The sequence below is a fragment of the Rhea pennata genome, chromosome 13 (assembly GCF_028389875.1).
Source record: "Rhea pennata isolate bPtePen1 chromosome 13, bPtePen1.pri, whole genome shotgun sequence".
NCBI classification, from domain to species: domain Eukaryota; kingdom Metazoa; phylum Chordata; class Aves; order Rheiformes; family Rheidae; genus Rhea; species Rhea pennata.
Window position 1 is genome coordinate 10,800,940 of NC_084675.1, and position 21,664 is coordinate 10,822,603.

General features: G+C 36.9%; 1 protein-coding gene across 2 annotated transcripts in view; it reads right to left on the minus strand.

Annotated features, from left to right (window-relative positions):
- Positions 1 to 2,956: 2,956 nt before the first annotated feature.
- Positions 2,957 to 21,664, minus strand: part of LOC134146152 (uncharacterized protein F13E9.13, mitochondrial-like) — a 28,771-nt gene continuing 10,063 nt past the window's right edge. Inside the window, exons 4-6 of one of the 2 annotated variants that reach the window (XM_062586374.1) lie at positions 16,455 to 16,605; positions 14,592 to 14,719; positions 2,957 to 8,065 (exon numbers count right to left, since the gene is read on the minus strand). In XM_062586374.1, the coding sequence (XP_062442358.1) occupies positions 7,875 to 8,065; positions 14,592 to 14,719; positions 16,455 to 16,605 (470 nt within the window). In that variant the 3' untranslated portion in view covers positions 2,957 to 7,874. Of the gene's footprint in view, positions 8,066 to 9,246; positions 10,709 to 14,591; positions 14,720 to 16,454; positions 16,606 to 21,664 lie in introns of those variants that run through there. The other variant, XM_062586375.1, reaches the window with a different exon arrangement.

Genomic DNA, 21,664 nt, shown 5'->3' on the forward strand with positions numbered 1-21,664 from the left:
AAGGATGAAAATAGGCCATCCTGGCTCACCCGAATGTCACTGCTCGCCACTTTGTGGGTGCGAGACATGTACTCTAAATCTGATAACCATGTTACTGACCAACCACATACCTAGTTTCTTAACTCTGCAGGCGAGGTGACCCAAGAAGCCTCCATTTGATTGCTGTATCTTAACTCCGTGACATCTCACCTACCTACCCACTCACTGCATTTGTTCCTTCCATCACCTCCGCGCTGTCTGTGCCCCCAAAGACTTTCCGAGAAACCAACCAATCAACCAAAAAGATCTACCTGCAGATGAAAGAAGGAAACAACTGAGATGAGGGCCTTTGTGTCTTTGCAGATGTTCCTCAGGAAGATGACAGAGCATATAGCTCTGTTCTATAGCTTGGTCTTGAGGAAAAGAAATTTTTGACAAGGAATTTATTTTAAAAATTGTCACCCATAGCAACAATTGAGAACAATTTCCTTTTATTCTCGTTCTACAGTTGTAAGTTGACAAAAAGTCAATACCTTTCAGGACAGTATCTAAGACATGATACTTGCAGTATTTTTCCAGCAGCTTTTTTTTCTCCTTTAGTTATATGCCTGTACAAAGAACAGATCCTCCCATATAGAGACTTGCAACAGTTGAGATCTTGACTAAAACATCATGACGTGGAGCTCATCTCTACTTTTACTCTTTTTCTAAGGGCAGCTGCTTCTCTATTTTTCTTTGCCCATCTGTAGACAACAGAATCTTTTCTCTACCACAAGAATGTCTTCATTAAGTCAGTTTCTGCCTTCAACTTAGTCTTCTGCATACTATAATCCGTGTGCATGCACAAGAAAGGCTTGAGAGGCAAAATGAAAAAGCAGGAAGCTGGAATAGAGAATGAGGCAGCAACTCTGGGAAACTTAAGCATCTTTTCTTGTCCTTACTGTGCTGCCTTCTTTTCATCCTTCTTTACTGTTGTATTTGGGATTCCTTCTACATTTGCATGAAATAAGATTTCTATCTCCTCTGTTTTGTGACCTCAATCACAAAATGAGCTTAAGGCATGACAGAGCTAATACAGTGACTACAGCCTGAAGTCACACAATTCTGAATTTGATTACTATCTTGAACACTTAATCTCATACAAGATTTGGCAAACTTTTACACTTAACTTACACTTTTGCACTTAATGTTGATTGCAAAGCACTAAAGGGATGCTAATGCCAAAATATTCATCAGCTACACCTAAACTAGAAATCCTACCCCTTTCACATAGGTAGTAGGACAGAAGTGGAAGTTACATGTGCATTTTAAAATATGAAATGGAAATCAAAGATGGATAAGGAACCAAGAACTATGGTTAACAGGCAAAATGGGGTTGCCTCTGTTTAACCTGGCAATAATTGTGCCCACGTTTATGCTAAAGAAAAACGATTATGTACCCTTTGACATCATCTTTTAAATTTTTCATCTGCTCCTTACTCTACTGATAGAAAGATAGATGTTATTTTCAAAAACAATTAAATGCCTACAACAGAAGGCATCTATTAGCAGAGAAACACCAAATAATCCAGCATTCCACTCAACTAAGTAGCATCTACATCCCATTCATTTCAAGGAGAGTGATGTCCTCTGGAAAAAGAATTATGAAGCATGGAGGCTTACTGCCCACTGAATTTACTTTGCAAAACAATGAAAATTTGACAGCGATAGGAAAGAGAGAAGGGAACACACAGAGAGACTTCCAGCCCAAATCACCAAAATCATTTTTTGATACCTAAAAATAACCCTGATAATAAAATTAGTAATTTTTAATCAAGAGAATTCCCCTCACACATCTTTTCCCACCCTGAAGCATTTCACAAGGAACATATTAAGCTCCCTTTCCTTTATTACTTCTAGAATTTCAAACTGTAAGCAAAGAAACTGAAAGTAGGTTGTGAATTGCAGCCTTTTTGCCTCAGGTGAAAGGCTTTCATATTTGCATTGCAGAAAGAGTTCTTATTTTTCCCTTAAGATTATCTGTGCACTTAAAGATTGGAGCAAAAAAATCATCCATTTCTCACAACATTTCACTGGAGACCATCTGCCCTCACTTTTGCCTCAGCTGTCACCTCCATTTTCTGTATTTGCTGCAAATTCTACAGTCTGACTAGAAGAAATAACTGTTCTCTGAATGTGAACAAAGTGTAGGAGAGAAAGTGAATAATCTGTGAAAGCTAGAATACGTCAATGCCCCAGAGGCAACGATCTGAGATAGTGTACAGGGAAGTAGTAACTTTGCCAACTGAAGAATAATCCAAGGTAAGTATTTAATAGGTCTGTCTGGATTGAATAAGTGAGTGTCTTAAAGTTTCTTGGTGTCAGATGAAGTTAGGAATATGAATGGATGAAGCGACATAACATCTTCAAATTAATATTAAGTATAGACTTAACAATTGAAGATTTCTAACCATTCATCATACAAGAATACTGTCACTGAAGTTATTAAACTTAATGGAGGTCTTTAACAGCCATTACTAGGGAAACAGGTTTTCTATCCCTAAAACAAGCATTCAAAGGCTAAATAGTTCTTGCCACTGACTGTCAAACAATGGTTAGAAGTAGAAAAAAAAATGGAGAAGAGTTCTATACACCTCAACACAAACAATTTATGTTTATCCAGTACAAGCACAGATTCTTATAAAAGCAAGGAGCTAGTTGGGCATATTTCCCTGATGACTCTATGGAGCAAACCCAGCTCAATAAACCTCTGAAGGACTTTGACTCCCAATAGTATCTCTGCACAGGGAGCCCAGAGTGGAGTGTGTGTAGGGGGAGTCATATTCAACTAAGCACCATGGCACATTAAGCCACAAAAGGAAATTTCGACCAAATCTCCACTCTCTTTGAAACAAGATGATAATAAATAATAAATTCTTTAGGTTTCACAGACTTGTGATCACTTTGCAAATGTTTATGAAGAAGAAAACACAGATAGTTTTGTTCCTAAGCTCCAATTCTATGTTCCAAAAGTTCTTTATTATGTCAGTTCCAGGACATCATGCTTATAACATTAAATACAAGCTGAAAACAATTCTTTCTCTGAAGAGCCTCCAGTTTATAGGGCAGATATGGCTTTAGTACAGTAAATAGTGAGTGTGTGGATACCAGGGACAAAGATACAGAAAGTGAGAGAAATTTTGGAATGAAAACCTTTTAATTGGTTCTTTTTGAAGACCAGTATGTTGTGCCTAAATCTGCTCCTAAACCAAGGAGCTGTGAATTCCAAGTGCTACAGAAATCACCATTTATTGCCACAATTATCCTACAGAACTTCAGCATTCATTTAGCAAAAACATCTTCCTAAACACTCACACCAGCAGAGATAATCTTGGAACAATATCCTAGAAATCAACTGATGAAACAACCTGAAACTACAGTCAAGAAAGAAAAACATCCCCATTCACTTTTCTCAAGAACGTCATGTAATGCAGCAATTTGTCAGGGACTTCAACATTTTCTTACTGCCAAAATATTTCGGTTTCCTTCCCCTTTCCTGCTCTGCCAGGACCTGCCTGCAAGCACTTTATATTCTACAGTCTTCCCACAGTGAGGAGTTTGTGGGTAGATTCTGGAAGTAAGAACTGGAATCCAGCTTGTAATCAGGGAATCTGGAGAGACAAAATAACGGCATGATATGCTGGTACCACAAAGAACAGCTTAGAAGCTGGATCAGCTGCCTAGGTGGCACAAGGAAGAAAACCATCTCCGAAAATTATCTGTAAATCTTATAAGCTTAAGTATTTCCAGCACTGAAATTTGTTCAGAAAAAAATCATCTGTACTATCAGGACAGGGAAAAGTCAGTAGTGATGCTAAAGAAAATAAGGCTACTACTGCACTAAAATTTGGTCCAAACTGCAGGGCTGATGCTCTCTGCAGATGGGGGATCTAACATAGCCCATCACTGCTCCTGCCTTGCCCACGGGTAATTTTCCATTGCAAAGGGGGTAGTGATTTGGTAAAGAGTTGGAAAGTGACTGGTGGCCTATATCTAGACCCAAGAGCTGGAAAATATCTCCAAGTCTCCAGTCAGTTAAATCTAAAGTGCTCTGGGCTAACTAAAACTTTTTCATGGAAGTCAGATATAAGATGGTGAAGGCCCAATGTTAACAGATAAATCCAAAACTGGGAGCCAAGGTTAGCATGACTTTCTGGGCTGCACCTCTTCAAGTTGCCCACTTCCAGTGCATGATAAAAGTATTTATGTTTCAAGAATTGAGTGAGGGTTTATTAAGATTTACATATTCACTTAAATGACAAAGTACTATCATTTTCATTAAGTTTATTGACTACTTATTTATAATTTCACTAAACAGATCCCGTTTTTCCAGGTATCTTTTCGGTATTAAAGGTTGTACTGAGCCTTCGTGTGAACTCATTTGGCTACGTAAATAGATATCTAAATTCTTACTGTTTGTTCATAAATTACCAGTGAGAACTACACATGAAATACAGGTTGGGCACATTAGGGAACTGTGCTGTGAGCAATGGATGTTGTATTTTCACAATCTATTCTTCTCTTAAGTTTATGTTCAGCACAGAATGGACACAAGTATAGTAACTACATAAGAGCAAAACATGAGATAAAGAACAGATTCAACAAGAAAGGGAGGCCACTATCTGACATTTTAAAAGGGCAGATCGAAAGCACTCAATACCCAACAAAATGCTCAGTGTAGGATGAGGTGATAGCTTAGGATACACTGAGGGTACTGTAATGAAGCAAACAAATGCTGTGTGTTTTAATGTAAATTAACACAAGATAATCTCTTCACGTATTTAAGTGATGCACTTCAACTTAATTAATACATATTTAATATAAGTCTTCTTGAACAGCTGTTATTTACTTCTAGAGTTTCTCCACATTAACACTACCTGCTTTGTTCTGCTCTAAACTTGTTCATGCTCCAAAGTATCTTAAGATCTCAGGCTGTATAAAAATGGAACACTCTTCCCAAAAGAGACAGCCCTTCTGATAACGTAATATTTTCACATTAAATATTCAAACACTTTCTGAACAAAAGGTCAAATTCTATTTACAGCATCTGTATGAAACAAGCAAGCAGATGCTTAATGCTGCTAGACAAATACTTTCCGCACGAAGAATGATAAAGAGTTGGCGATCAATCACCTTCCCAGACTTTAAAATCAGTTTTCCTTTATTTTTAGTCCCTAAACTCTGCAGTTCAGTTTCTATGTAACAATATAGATTCAATCTACTTCCTGTTCCTCCTGCAAGTGTTATACAGTGGTGTGCTAATACGAAGTACTAGCAAAATTCCAGTGCTGTCTATAGTATTCGCTGCATGTTTTGAGCACAACATCAAGTCACTAGGGTTTTGTCTTACAAAGACTACTGTGTATGACATTTCAATTATACCTTTATATATAGCACTCAAGTAGTTTTCACTTACCATCCCTTTTATTCAGATGTAAATCCACTGGAGCCCTAGTCACTTCCGAGATTTTAGGGTACGTGTGAGTATAAATCCATGCAAGAAACATGCTGATAACACTTACATTCGCACATTTGTATCAATAAATGTGACTTCTGGAAATTGTAATCAGTTTCTTTAAAAACAGTTATCATTGTTGAACAATCCTTATCAGTATATTGGTTATAGGTTTCAACTGACTACTTTAAAATGTTTATTCTGCTTATGGCTTTAGTGTTGACTAGTGCTCATTGCTCACATAGCAGTCTTTCTAGCTTATAGGTTTACTGAAAATAACTTTCAAACCTGGTGACAATTCCCTTAGATAACATGTGCCTGTACAATCATCATTAAATCTTCTGTGCAATCAGCTATGGAAATATATGCAACTTGTGAAAGGCCTGAAAATAGCCCTGAATACACAAAGGTGAAAAATATGTACAGATTTAAACACACTGATATTAGTAATATCTAGATTCATTCTCTTTTATTTCACTAGTTTTTTCCACAATAGAGAGGACATAACAAGGAACTCATTATTTAGGCTAAGAACTTAGAGAATAAATCAGATCAACACTTTACCTGGTAAATATATCAAAACACACAGAGGGTGAATGGATGCAAGGAAAAAAAGATTTAGAAAGTGTCTTCAAGATCTTCAAATATTTCTGTACTGCCTATACATATAGCTTCAAGTTAGAGCTGGAAATGGAACAGAAAAAATAAGATTTAAATATCTTTATGCATGTGGCTCATTCAAGGCTGGGTTAGCTTTCAGCTACCATCCGTTTCCTGATCACTATGAGGAAATACAAGTGCTGTCAGAAGAGAAAAGGTGGGGGCAAGTGGCTGGGATGGAACCACGGTTTGACAGAAGTGCAAACACACAGCAGATTAAAATGCCTGTATAAATATAGGCTTAGAAAAAGTAGTGCCAGCCACAACAAACAGGCACCTGAAAAGATTTCTATTTCTATGTTTCACTGTCAGCCTGCTTGGGAGGAAAAGCAAAATAAGTAGAAGAATGCCAAGCTGTCACAGGGTCTAAAGAATCTGTTTTCTAAGAGGCTCGCACACCAGAGAGATCTATTTCTAATGGGAGCCAGATAAGAGACAGACAGGTCCAGAAAAACAGCACCTGAGAAGAAGACTTATTCCAAAACACTGCTGCCTGAAATTCTCTGTTAACAAAACTAAATTTCCTGGAAAATCTACTTGTGTCTTTGGAAGGAGGCTGTATCTTTCGTTCAGGGAAAGATGGGCACTCTGCTAGGTGACACAAAAAAAATGTGCTTGTATACTTGCTTTGACATGTACAATGTACCTTTCATTGGGATCAGCAGAAGCCTGATGCATAGCTGTCAAGGAAAAAGAAAAGGATCCCAGAGGATCCTGAAACTTAGCTCAGTCCCAAGGAATGAAAATACATGTCCACACTTTATATATCCACAACACAACAGATATTTTTTGTTTGTTTTTTAGACTCCCTTAGAGCTTTAAGATCAAACTGAGGTGCAATCTCTTATAATACACACAGTGAGACTGTCATATTTTTCCCCAGATTTTAAATGAAAAATGAAAATCTGTATTTACCTGTCAGTTTTGGTAGAAAGGCTTCCATCATAACTACACCTGTTTGTATAGGAAGGAGTTTTTAAACATCCCTAATACTAGTCTGGAGAGGAACAAAGCTGTGGGAGGTTGCTGAAAAATAGCAATAAGCCTTTATTAAAAGAAAATTTTTGTGAAAACATTTTGACTGAATTCCAACTCTACTTAAAATGTAATTAAATATTTACATTTATTCTCTAATAAGTAAATCTATTTCCCAATTATCTTAAATTTCTGTATGGTATACAATTACTACATTTTTCTAATAAATGCACAATTCTAATGAAAAAATAATGATCTTGAACTTTAATAGAGCCCTTCATTTGAAGAGATGAAAGTGCTGTACATTCATTCATTTATTATGTCTTACAACCCCCCTGTGATGCAGGTACTATTATCATCATTTTACAGATGGGGAAACCAAAAGGCTAATTAACTTGTCCAATTTACAATACTGTTAGCTGTAAACTTAGGGTGTCCTATTGTACTCACATGTGAAAGAGAACTCAGCTCATCCTGTGATGAATAGCTACTACAAATTCTTAAACTCTATAAGCATTTTACTTGTAGTAAGGAATATATTACACAAGCCATCAGAGTTTGGTTTTGTAGATTTGAGTGCCACAGAAATATACTGCCTAGAAACAAACATCAGTTTATTTTAAAGTGTCATCTGGTTTCCCAACTAGCTATGGAGATGATGTGTGTTTTCATTTAACATTATTACCCCTTTAAGCGCATATTTGTGTTTTAATTCTGAACAATGTTTCAAACTCCATTTTTACAAATACACTGTTTGCTAACAAATTCATTCTCTCAGTTTTCTTATATGATCCATAAATTTCTTCACACGGTCAGGATCAACACCATTTGCCCAGTAACCTTCTTTCTTGAAATATGAACCAATTATTAAGGCATTTGCATCCAAGTAAGTCCTCACATTCTCCAGCGTCACTCCAGACCCAATCAGCACAGGAATCTTCACAGCATGTTTAACCTCTGAAGTGAAGAAAACCAATATTAGGGTTAAGTACTCTGATCTCCTCTGTCCAGTCTTTAAAATTCTATCAAGGTAAGTGTCAAGAAGCTTATGGTCACACGGTTTTCTTACTTCTAGCAGAGGATGAAATAACTTCTCTAGATCAATCACCTTTAGCTTTGAGCAACCTTTAAAAAAAAAAAAAAAAAAAAACAAACAAACCACATTCTGCCTTGCATTCTGTCATTGTGGGAAAGGCTTCAAAATAATATTCCTGACCACATATTAGAGGAGGATTTCAGTGCTACGGGCAGTTGGGTCTAAAAACCCCATAGTTACACTCCTCTTTTTTTCTCAGGGAACGATGGTCCTGCAAGATTGGTTGGCAGAGAATACACCACCTTCAACTGCATTCCTTCATAAATTCATTCTTCTCCCATGACCCTAGTAAGAAGAGGCACTGGATCCAGGAATTCTTGGCACAGCAGGACTAGCATGGTTTTGCTGTACCCTGTGCCCTCTTACTTAAGGTGACTGTTACCAGCATGCTCAGAGGCTCCATTGTACTTATGGTACTACACATACACGGAAAGGAGTTATGATTTACTGTTTGTATAGCAGTAACACCTAATACAGATTCCAGACAAATGAGGTCCTTTGCTTTAACAGAGGATTTACTCCTGCTGGAGCCTCCCTGCCTCCTGTGGATTCTTAACTGCTTCTCAATTTTCTCTTACCTTAAAAGAACTAAATAACTCCTGAAAAAACTTCCTATGAAGTAATCAAAATCTAGAAACTAGAGCAAGATGCCGTTCTTGTTTGGATTTATTATATTGGCTCACATTCTTTTTTGCAAGTGTGTGGTGAGATTATTAGAGTGGTAGAACTATCCGGTAGGGCTATGCTCATTACAATTCTTCAGTCATCAGTTTAAATCACAATAATGGTAGTTGGTCTGGGGCATATTCTTGCCAAGTCCCTTTGCCGAATTTATGTATGTGGTTATCTAGCGCAAGATCTTCAGCGAATATGCAAAAAAAAAAAAAAAAAAAAAAAAAAAAAAAAGCCTTATTCACAAGAAAAGGAAAAGGAACATGCTCTCTACTTCACAATAAATTTCAGGAGACACTGAAGTAGGAAAGCAAGCAGTGGTCATACATACTACACTGATAATTCCAGTTAGTTTATTGGAAAGCAAGAAGACAGTACTAACAAAGATTTATTCTCTTTCTATAAATTGCAATGGAGCAAAAAAGAAAAAGATCTTTTTTTCTAGACATAGTATGTGTTTTTTCATCATCTGGCCCTTTACCTGGTTCAAATGGGTAAGATATCAAAACAGGGCTCACATAGTGTTGTCCCCTTCATCCCTCACACATAAGGGTGGATTTCACTCAGTGTCTCAGTGACCACATTTGCTGTGAAACGCGTGCATGCCAGAGGAGCCTCCCACACAGTAATGGATACACTGCTCAGTCAAGACAACTCATATTTTTAGACTGAAAACAAAAGAGGGAGGCTTTTTGGACCATGGAAAGGTTCTCCACGGATAACAAACTGGTAGTTAGACAGTATTTTCTTAAGTCAGTACAGCTTTGGAGGAAAAAAAAAATAAAAAGGAAAGAAAAGGCCAATTCAATAGTTACTAAGTACCCTTCTCACCCTTTCAACTCAAACTGACCACCCTAAGAGTCACTCTTATGGGATTGGTTGCTTCACTGCTTCCTTAAAGAAATGCTGTGAGACGTTATTTCTGACCTTTGAAAACAAAAATTGCTGTTAAGTGGGATAATAAGTTGATATAAGATGATTAAAGCTTGAGGCAACTACGGAAAGCGTGTATGTAATATACAAAAGTCTACTTCAAAACACTGTTTATATTTAAAGAAAGTTTCATCAGATACCAAACTTACTAATGATGCTTCAGGGAAGACTAATTATTCATCACCTTTCTATTTCACCAAAGAAAGGGGATTGATTAAACTAAAATTCTTTTGAGGTCACACATCCTACTGTTTCTCAATCTAGGAACAATAACTGTTTGCTGCAAACATTTGAACACAGAAGAATTAAACCATACAACACAATCCTTATGGAGAATTTTAAGCAAAACTGGATCACTTATACATGATTAAAGCAATGGTTATTTCTATGCATATTTTATACTCCGATAGTCATCCTTTTTACAGCAAAAAAAATTCATTTTTTAGTTATTTATAACATTGCCAATGAAAATCTGTTCTAGAAAAAAAAGTGTTATTTATATAGCATTTATGTACTCTTAAGATCAGATCTGCTTTACACAGATCCATAGTTAAGGTGCTACAACTGACCACAGTTCTGCACAACTGTACTTTACTGTACTCAGAGGAACTGTGTTCCAAGTCAATCTTTGTTTTTATAACAAAACATAAGACACATTAGCAGATAGTTGTTTCATAATTATTTCCCATCAGCAGAAAAAAAAGAACCACCAAATTATTAAACAGAACATGATCACAAGGGTGTGAGACAACTGCACAGCCCTATTGGGCAAAGACTGCAACAGTGAAACCTGAGACTGACATGAAACTATCAAAAGCCCACGTGCTTTCCCACGCAGTAAGCTCTCCAGCGCCTGCTGTGATCCGTACCTGACACATGCTGTCCACACACAGCTCTTCCTGCGCTCGAGTTTTATTCAGACAGGCAACGTGAAGGATGGCAATATATAAGCCTAGGTTACCTAATTAAGTAGGCTGCAGAAATTACTTTTAAGTCATTTCCAAATACATCAAGGCCTAAAGTTGATTAGTATAAAATGACTTGTCTATTGGCTTTGTTAATGCAAATTCTAACTTGTAAAAGAAAATAATGCAACAGCAGTGAGATATGCTTCCGTACGGTGACGTTCAGTCGTTGTTAGACGTCTCTAAACACAGAGCCTTGTTTAAGATGTTTTTCAGCTTTCTTCCTCTGATAATATTTTTGACACAGAGAAAAAGACAATTTTATGATGTTAAAACAACTAGATGCCAGTGTTTACAGAACTTGCATATTTCTCTACTTCAGTAAACTGTAACTAGAGGGCACTGTGCTCCTTTGTGTGACAGTACATCTGCAGACACGTCTTTTATAAAATCATACCAAATAGTGCTTGGTTGCAAAACACAATGAAAGCATTTGAACTATGGCACGCACAAGTTACATGAAATAAAGGCCAAATACTCCTAGCTTCAAAACAATGGCAAAGAACAGCATAAAAATAAGCACCACTGGGCCAATAACTTGCTCGACTACTCTTCTTTAACAGCTTTTTCATATGCAGTAATCACTGTACCGTATACAACACTATGTTTATGGTAATGCTCCACTGTAACACATTTTAGCTTTTAAATTCAAAGGACTTTTTTCCTGTCATTAAATCTCAGGCTTACAAAACATACAGATCAGATTTGCATCTCCTGCTTATCTATAGGAGGGTACTGCAAAGGCAGCAGCCTCTATTTTGTCTTAAAGAGACCATCAAAACGTAAGAGGGCAAATCAGTCTTGATGCCCCTTGAATGAATGATTACAAATGATGTGACAGTCATAGCCAGCTGTTGGCTTTCGTGATGTTCCCTGGTTACTCAGCTGAGACCATCCGCTTTGTTCATACTGATAACTAGGCAGTCATTAGACAAAGGCTTCGGTCACTTAAATATGGACTTGATTTGAATCAGGAATTTAAGCTGGAAGTATTTATACTCAAACAGAAAACCTGATATATTCACACTCTCCAATCAAAGAACCATTTTACAATGTAACAAACTGGAACAAAGTCATATAACCTCTTAAATGGAAATATGGTCTGTTAAATAAATTAATTGTAATTCAAAAAGCTCAGCTATAATTCTTGCTCCTTAATAACCTGAAGGCAGCATTAAGATTTTTAGATCTCCTGCTCCCATGAGAAACGGTGCCTTGGCACACATGCCGAAACTAACTCTTCTGTAGGAAGGTCGGTGCTCACTGTAAGAGCAAAGCCTGCCAGTTGCCGTCATTGATAGTTACTCTACGAGAAGGCAGCAAAACAACTACAAACAAAATCCTACCAAACATAGCTTGCTGGCTTGACAGGGAAACACTCATTTCCCATACCCCATCACAAATCAGTCAATTTAACACACCAACGCAAAGGCAAAAAGACTTCTGCATTTCTGCACAACAAGGCTGGAAAAAAAGACATGACAAAATCTCATCTGTCTTTCTGGTTCTGCTTTCAAGAGATGTTTTGCAGTGTGATAAAAGGTGCCCAATAGTGTGTATCATCATAATACAGCACTTCCAGTACAGCATAAATTCGTAAAATGTAGAATTTCACTCACGTCAACACCAACTTTTGTATACTGTAAATCTGATTCCTTTTAAGAATCTGCCAACAGAGATGTGTCCAATTTGTCATTTCCTTATACCCCGGAATATTGATTTTCAAGTTCTTAACTGTTTTAAGCCAACAGCCTTCTTACGAGCCTGCTAATGTCTCAAAATCCTGTGATCTGATAACACAAACGCATGATCCTCAGATTCTTGTTTCATAGCACAAACCCAAACATAAAATGTGTGTGTGTACTTCATTACAGCTGCCAACTCCGATTCATTCTGTTCTTTGGAGCTAGAAAGAGAACAAGACTGAGACTGACATTTTTCACAGGAAAGAAAAGCAGCAGCTGTGGGCTTGTTTGGTTGGGGTCCTGTCATAAAAAACCCTATGGGCCTACAGGACTGGTTTTGCTCTCTGTTACATGAAATCAACAGAGGTTGCTGCATGCATATATTGGAAAGCAGAATTTAACCTAGGACTTTGTCCTAAGACTTATTAAATACTTATTTATTTATTTATTTTAACCTGCATTAAAAGTGAGGCAGCATTAACTGAAGGTAGTGATAGAATTCTAGATTAATGAAATCTTGCAGTCTATAAAATATACCTAACTTAAATGTTATCTGTTCTATGCATCATTTCTGGTTTATGATATGAAAAAATCCCAACTAATTCATGAGCTCTACCAAACCATCATTGTATTTTTAGCATTGGTGAACTGAAATATATTCATTTATGATCTGTTCTTTGGCCAAGTTTGTTTAATGTGTATAAAATGAAAAATCAATTTTGACAAGTTCAGCATGTCTTTTAAATGCTGATAAGCATGTATGATATGGGAAAACGCCAAAAAAAGCTAAATGATTTCACATTATTCCAAGTGTTTGAGGCTCAGGTCTCTATTGCAATTAAGTACATTTTTCACCTGCTTTTTTTTTCTTTCCTATGATAACAAAGAAAAAATAGCAACTGGGTGGTTTAAACCAGAATATGCTGAAGAAACGGAGCCCACATTAATATCTTTCTTCCTTCAAAAATTATTTTTGCCAAAGGTACTAATATTTTAAGTTTGACCAAGCACATGCTAGCTAATTCTGCAGATTGATCCTTACAGGTGATCACGGCAACTTAGAACAGAAATTTCTTCAAAGGCAGCTGTGGATGTCTAAGTATTTCTTGTAACTTGGCCACACTTCAACAGAAGTGAAAAAGTGATATTTTGTGAACTTGTTTTGGCTAACATGTTTGCCAGCATGTTTTAAAACTCCAGAATGGACAGATGAATATACTTTAATGCACACTAAGCAGGGAGCCCAGCTTAGAGCTCACCCTAATCAACTAATGTAAGTTGAATACAAGTCACTGTCTGCAGTAAAATTTTAAAGTATAGCAGGCTAAATGATATCAGCAAAAGTAAAATCTTTAAAAAGTACACATTCTACTTTATGTAGACAAATGCTCAAATTAAAGCCTAAATTAATCTAAATTAATCTAAATTAAAATTATTCATTAATACAGAATGAAAACTCCAGGATGGGAGCAATCAGTTTCATGAAGACAATCCAAATCTATGCCAACATAAAAACATGAAGAATCACGTAACACTTCTGCAAAGGTCATAACCCACAAGTGAAATGCCTCACCCTTCATAAGAGGTCCATAACATTTTAAAATTATGTAAATGCCATATACAGTGAAGTAGTATTCTTTCTGAAAATCTTCTAAGCAATATTTTCCCTGGTATCACTGTCTGGAAAGTTATCAAATTCAAATGTCCCCTTTCCTGCAGGACTTGCATCTTCATTTTGGAAGACCTAAATCTTTCCACTGAAAAATTACTTCTTGTTTTAGTTAGTTAACTTTTTAGTAAGGCCATGACATATCCTTTTCTTATACTACACTTTTCAGAAATTAAACTTCATTGTGTAAAAATGTCAACTTCAGTATCATTCTGCTTTATAAAAGCTTGAAATAATTTTTGTTTTTATCCCACAAAAATTGTTGTTTAGATACATACCACAGACAATCCAAACAGAACCTCAATCACATTACTTTAGCTGTATCAAATCAAACTTGCTAGAAAAAGAGAGTTTCTTTGCTTCTCCCCTTTTTTCAGGAACAGCAGATATATAGATTTCTCTCTACATTAATCCAGAAGCTGATGCACTGCCTGTCGTTCGACCTTCGTATGACAGCTCTCACCTTTCAGCTCTTTCGGATCGGCGGGCATCGCAGTAGCTGTTCCAGTCAATATGACCCCATCAGCCAGAAAGAGCTCAGCCGCCCTCGCAGTCTCGGCTACACTGACATCTGCCGTCAGAGCGTGAGCACTGTAAACAGCAGGAACGTACCCTCCGGTTATTTTTGGCACACACATTTGTTATCCATCTTGTTCAATGCTTAGACTGCATTTCATCTTTCCTGCTGTCAGAACTACTCAAGGGAGGCTTTATAAGAGAGGGTATATGTCCTATTTTAAAATGGAAAGTAAGATTGCAATATGAATAAGAGAGAGGGCAAAAAAGAAAAGCATTTCCATCGCTGCATCATAACTGACTGACCTATTGCTCTGGGTCTTTGCTCTGTCTCTAAACAGTTGCTAAGTGGGACCTACCAACCACAACCGAGATATGTTGAGCACCTGCATTTCAGAAATGAGCGCGCACGGCTTCTGTGACTCCAAGAGGGAGTTACGGATGTTCAGCCATTCACGGAGCAGAACCTGTTACCTAGAACTGAATGAATACCCTCCACTTCATTCGCGAAGTCCAACTAACACTGTTGGACACTGCCACCTGTAATATAGTCACAGGAATCATCTTCATGTAGCAGCTACTGTAAACATCAGTTAGCTGCATCTTATCTTTGAAGCAGCAATCCTCGGTATATGGGTGATACACTTTGCCTGAAACCTATAGCAATAGCAACTTTCGATTTAAACAGTTCTAAAATTTGAAAGAATTCCAGCCATTGCAGGTTAAACACCTCATCTTCTGTCTTCTATTTAAAAAGAAGTACAGAAACACTAATGGCTTAGAAATCTCGCTGAAACAAAAACCTCTTTTCCTCTCTCAAAAAGCAAACCTTCAAACAAAAAGGACAATCTGAATGTCAATTTATCAATTGTCAAGACAAAGAATAGATCAAATGATACAATCATCAATTTTGGGAAGAAGTGTAATGCAACGTATTTTTTAAATTTTTTAAAAATTTAAAAAAATCACTAGATTAAAAATCACTAGAAAGAAACCACTCTGAAGAGCCTTAAAGCTTAATTTGACCATATTGCATTGTTTCCTCTATATTTTGAAATAATTATTTTATTAAAACAGACAATTGCTTAAGATCTTCAGGTTATTCTCACAATTACCCACATACTACACACAAATATTTTAATTAGGTTATTTCGCATGTATAATACATAACATTTGAACAGTTCTTCTGGAAAAAAAAAGTGATAGCTAAAAGTACCATGTGACAATTATGATAAAATATGAGCAGAAGAGAAACTGGATTCATCTGTCAAAAGTTCTTTCTGTTTGATAATCATAGAACATAACCCGTACACAGACAGCACTGATTTAGGTGGAAGGAACCAGTATCGTTGGCATGAAGGAAAAAAAAAAGAGAGAACTGCTTTCTAAAATGACAAAAATCCTATAATTTAGATGCTTTGCATATGGGAACTTGCTTGCATAACTAAAAATAACCTTGGATGCTTAGCCTCCTGAAACAAAATCTCTTTAAACATAACAGACATATATCTAAGGATACAACATCTCACCTGATGCCAAATGCAAGACATTTACAGTCTATACTTACAAATCTTAAAGGTTAAGCTGCAAACCTCAGAGATGGAGCCATCTGCACCTTACAGGTGCAAATTTATCTGTAAACATCTCCCCTAATAGCACTGCAAGACCATACTTGAAAAATAAAATCCTCCCTATATCATTAACTTTCCTGACACTAAATAGATGCAAAAAAAAAAAAACCCAGAAAATAGAGGAAAAAAGTCTGCTCACTCTTACATTAACATTTATATAAAATATTGCTCGTATTTACCTATGTTTCTTTTTAATATCAGCAAAAATCTGAATGTTCTCTGCTCCAATTTGTTTTCTGTATCGTAGCAGGCTGCCTGCACAGGCATTTATAATCCCTTCGTCGGCAACATGAGAAAACACAAACCCTTCAACTCGGATGAAATCAAGACCTGAAAGAAAAAATCAGCAATTTTTTAGTCAGAACTGAAGATTGAAAAACAGAAATACTAAAACCAATCAAACAAAACACCTTACTGCCCTTACTATTTGGTCTCAACACAACCTGTTCCATGTGCTCTAGGACAAATCAACCTTACTTTCCCACATATTTTAAGTCTTACAGCCATTATTCTCACCCATATTCTCTCTGAGCTCTTCTTTCCAGCCTGCTACCTCCAATTCCTCTCTCCCATACAGTACTCTAGTTTTTCTCCCTGTCCGCACAGTTCCTTCCTCTTTCTCAGCCCCATCAGTTTGTACACCACAGCTCAGCATCTGCCACCACGAGCCGTGCCCCTTGCCATGACACGTCAACAGTATATGCTGGCTGGCCAGCAGGTAAGCAAGAAGAAAAATCCTCCTTTGCCCTAATGATGCTACTTCTCTGAAAAAGACATTAACTTGGGTCTCTCTCCTCTTCCCAGGCACTCACTTTCATTATATTACTCATATAACAAATTACTTATATACTTATCACATTACTTTCTCCTTCCCAAATTGTTCTCCGTCAAATTTGACTGAAATCGGTCAAGAGGTTAAAAAGCATTAGGGACATGGAGGCAGACAGAGGAATAGCATAAATCTTCTTTCTTTAGGAAACTAGGCAAGAAAACAGAACCTGTGGCACATTATATAATACCTATTTTACTCTATTTGAATGTGATTTGGGTTTTCTTTACAGCACTACTTTAACAAATTACCTCTTGAGCTGTGGCAAATGTACATACAGACTGTATTTCGGAAAAGTCGAAGATTTTTAACTCCACTCCAAACCTACTGCGAGCATCAACTCTACCATGACTTAGCAACACAATTTCAGCCATGTTCCTTTATTCTTTCAATTAAGAACCTTTTGAGATGGATGCTTAAGAGGAAGGCTAAGGGCAGAAAATGACTTTACACAGGCTGTTCACCTACTATGAGGTTGTTACACACCCTTGAAATACTTCCATGTTGAAAATACGAATATCTTGGGCTATGGTGTAATGAACAGCTATTAGACACACACACACACACACACACACACAAAAAAAAAAAAGATTTCTGATTCCTTCATAGTATTCTACTCTTCGCTCCAATTTTCCATAGCCTTGAAGTTTAGTGCAGAGTGTTAAGTGACAGGTGAAATAATCTTCTGTGGCTTCTGCTGTTCTTCCAGTTTGCTTTGGAGCTTTTTCCCAGGCTCTTCCAAAGTTCTGCTCCTTCTCCAGTGTTGGAATGAGCTGCACACTTAATTAGAGCTGATACCATACCAAGGAAACGAACATACAGGAAGGCAGCCATCAGGGGTGCAATTCCACCTCCCAGGGAACTTCCTCGGCAACGCAGGCCTCTTCTTAACACATTTCCAATATATTGTAAAGATCTCATTTCTGTTTATATTTCTCAAATGACAAGGTGTATATTTATTTTAAAAGCTAAATTTCGGTTTCATTCCAAAAGCCCTGAAGTTGCAGAAACAGAAGCTTATGCAGAAGAAAGGAGAGTCTGTATTGCTTAGCAACATGGATTCCAACTCACATGATACATCACAGATGGATGTCAAATCAAACACAAGCTGTCCTGTGTCCTGAGATTAGCAGATAAAAAGCATGCAGTGTTTGCAGGGCCCAAAGACAAGAATGTATCACAAGTATAAAGGTACTAGTAGGTACTTGGCAAAAAATGCAGTGCAAATAACTAGATTGAGATTTCTATACCTAGGAACAAAAGCTGTAAATTCTATATAAGTGACTCAAGTTTACAGTGTGTTTCTGTGTTAAGATAAATCAATTCTTCTGCAATTATAATGCCGAGTCTAGAAATCTGTAAAATTTTCAGCAATCAGTCTCTACCTTAGGACAAGGCTATTCATACAATAACATCATTTACTGAAACCACTGTTTGTGTGTTGTTTGTTGATGTTTGATATGTGTTTCTTTAGCTTAGGAACTCGAGACTCTCCTAAACATTAGAATAGTACCTAGTTTATCAGGGCTGCGCTCTCTATCTGAATTTTCAGGTACTACTGAGAGAGAAATTTTAACCAACACTAATATGGTGCAGGCACCAAATCATTACCCTTCTGTTTTATGAAGCCATAATCAGATTCCACTAATGAATCCATTTTTAGGCTCATAAAACTGTGAGAATGATACTATTGCTTATTTTCTCATTTAGCAAGTTGAAAAGTAATAGTGATTAAATAGTTAATAGGCAGTTTCATTTCTGACTTAAAAAAAAAAATTTTGTAATTTCACCGGAAAACAAGAACAGGAAACTTCCAATGAAATCTGGTAAATAAAATTTCAAAACTATATTAAGAACATGGAATCAAGTATCTAGCAGTTGCAGAGCTTTTTTAAGGAAATAGAATTTCTCTCTTTTCCGCAACCTATTGTTATCACACTTACTTTAATCCTAGTTACACAGCTTGGCCTGAACAGCTGTGAAAGTCTATCAATCATACAAAAAAGCCTTCCCCCCCTCCATCCTTGACAGTTGATGATTAAAAGAAGAAAAAAAAAAGAGAGAAACTTCTTTTGCTATGTCAAAAAATATCGCAAGACTGATTTAATGGAGGAAATATTACTTTTACTTTACCCATGTTAGATACTACATACGTGCGTATCACTACATTTTAAAAACATAAAATTGTAAATTGGATACAAACATTAAGAAGCTCTTTCTAGAGTATGTTCCTTCCTTGAGTTATGAAGTCAAGAAGAGCTGGGAGCCAGAATTTACTGCCTTCATAGAAATAGGATCTGGCCCCTGCAAGGTAGCTCCTCCTGGTTGCTTCTGATTTTTGAACTGCTTTACACAAAGGCAAGATGTTGCAGGGTGAATTTACTGGTGGTATCTTATTTTCCTAAGAGCTATAAATCCTGGCTCCTAGCTCTCCTTGACTTCCTAATTCAAAAAGAATCTGAAAAACATTGATTTTGTGCTGAAAATAAAAGCTCTGAGAAATGCTAACTCTGCTTGCTACTGATGCTGGAGGCACACAGTCTGCATGCTGTGGAAGATCCTTTACTGCTCAGGATTCTCGATTTGCAACTGCTCCTTCCCCACTTCCCCCAGAAGATCTGGCCAGAAAAGGAGACTGTACCTCTCCTCAGGTCTGCGTGCCCAGGTTTTCCACTCTATGGAGTCAAGATACAACAGGGAGGCATACCTGGAATATGGGAAGAGTTCCCATGCATCATTACTTAGATATGTGCAAAGTGTTCATATCTATCATTAATTAGGTACAGCTGTAGGGATCTTTTTATGCCCTAAAGATCAGCAGAGGGCTAGGCCAATGTACTCCACAATGTCAGTGTTTCTGGAAGTTCTTTTCGCCATTAGCTTTGTCCCCTTTAGATCAATGATGGGCCAGTTGTTTCATTCTTCCAGTCACTGCAACATTTCAGTAACGGAGAACACAGAGTATGTGCAAAAGGACAGCGTATTTTTCCCATTCTATAAAGGCTGCACATCTGCTCTGTAAAGACCTACACTAATAGATTAGAACCAAGTTGAACATCTCATTAGTGCAAGAAAAAAACATACAGCAGCTGAAAGCTTTTGGATGATTCCTTTAGAAACAACAGTCCTCCTCTCTAATATGAATAGCGTTTCATAATTAGCAGACTTCCAATGAAACAAAAGCCATGTAATTTAGAAGTAGGTCAACAACAAACAGCATGAGTATATAGCAGACAGTTCAAACATATGAAATAGTTAACTTCAGGAAATAAGATGCACCAACAAGTAAGAAAGAAAAAGCTAACACTATACACAAAACCCAACCCAGACTCAGTGAACATATATTGGACATTCCTGAGTACTGAAAAATGATAACCAGTAATATTTGATAAGCAAAAAATAAAGGAGAATTTGTATTTTTCTCTCTTCTACAAATGCTGATAGGGCCCTACTTATATTCATCATTCAGTCTCAACCTCAAGCAGATGTAGTTAATTAAATCAGAATCTAAACCAGGAAATTATTCACCTCTAAAAACACATGGTACACCTGTTAATAATGAACCAACTGAAAAGTAACCCTAGCAAACAAATTCTGACACAGTCATCATCTGCTTCTCCACAAAGGTCTTTCAGTTTCATAAAACAGGAAAGAATGAAGATAATACACTCTTTGCAGGATTTTGTTAAAATTAGCTTTTAAGAACGCACATTCTTCTAAAAATAAGTATTTGAGGTTAAGATAGCTTGCAGTCAAAAAAAATAAACACAAAATTGTACTTTTCTGTATTATGTCCGTGTTTTGAGAACCATGGTTATTTAAATTTAAAATACAATGATATCTATAAAAGTCCATATTAAAAGAATATAAAAATTGAGCAGGAAAGGACTTCAATATTAAGAAAGGTATAATATGAATCTACCCCACTATTTGTGTATATAATGATTTCTTTTTCTTTCTTTTTTTTTTTTTTTTTAATGGGCTAGTATTATGGCCTTCAGGACCAAAGGAGAATTCTGTAACTTTTATTAAAACTTCCTGAAAACAAAACTGAAAGTGGATTATTCCCTACACTTAATCCATCATACTAACTTCCATCTGTGTGACACGTGATGGGAGAACATGGAGCCTGCTAGCAAGGAGGAAGCAATGACCTATAGGACACCTCTGGGGCAAACACCTCAGTGAACCCTGATCTCTGGTGATTCTGAGCCAGAGGGCATGTAGCACTGATATAACAGCTGGCAATAACCTTTGGGGGCAGGAAGGAGATTGACAACTGTTTTGTCTCACTAGTTGTTTTTCAGTAACCTGAAAAACTGCTCATGTTGACAGTTGTTTTGTGTCAGTAGGAGACAGAGATTCCTCTTTTCTTCCAAGATCCCCAACTACTTTCCAGCCAGCCTCACACTTCCACTGAAGCTCCCCACGAGAATACGTTTGTTGTTGGTATTCTTTCTTTTAGGTGCCCAATTTCCAAAGGTTCTAATATAAAAACAAAAAAATTTATAAAAAAAAATCTAAACTTTCTTAGCTTCTCATCCCTCAATTGTAAATTTC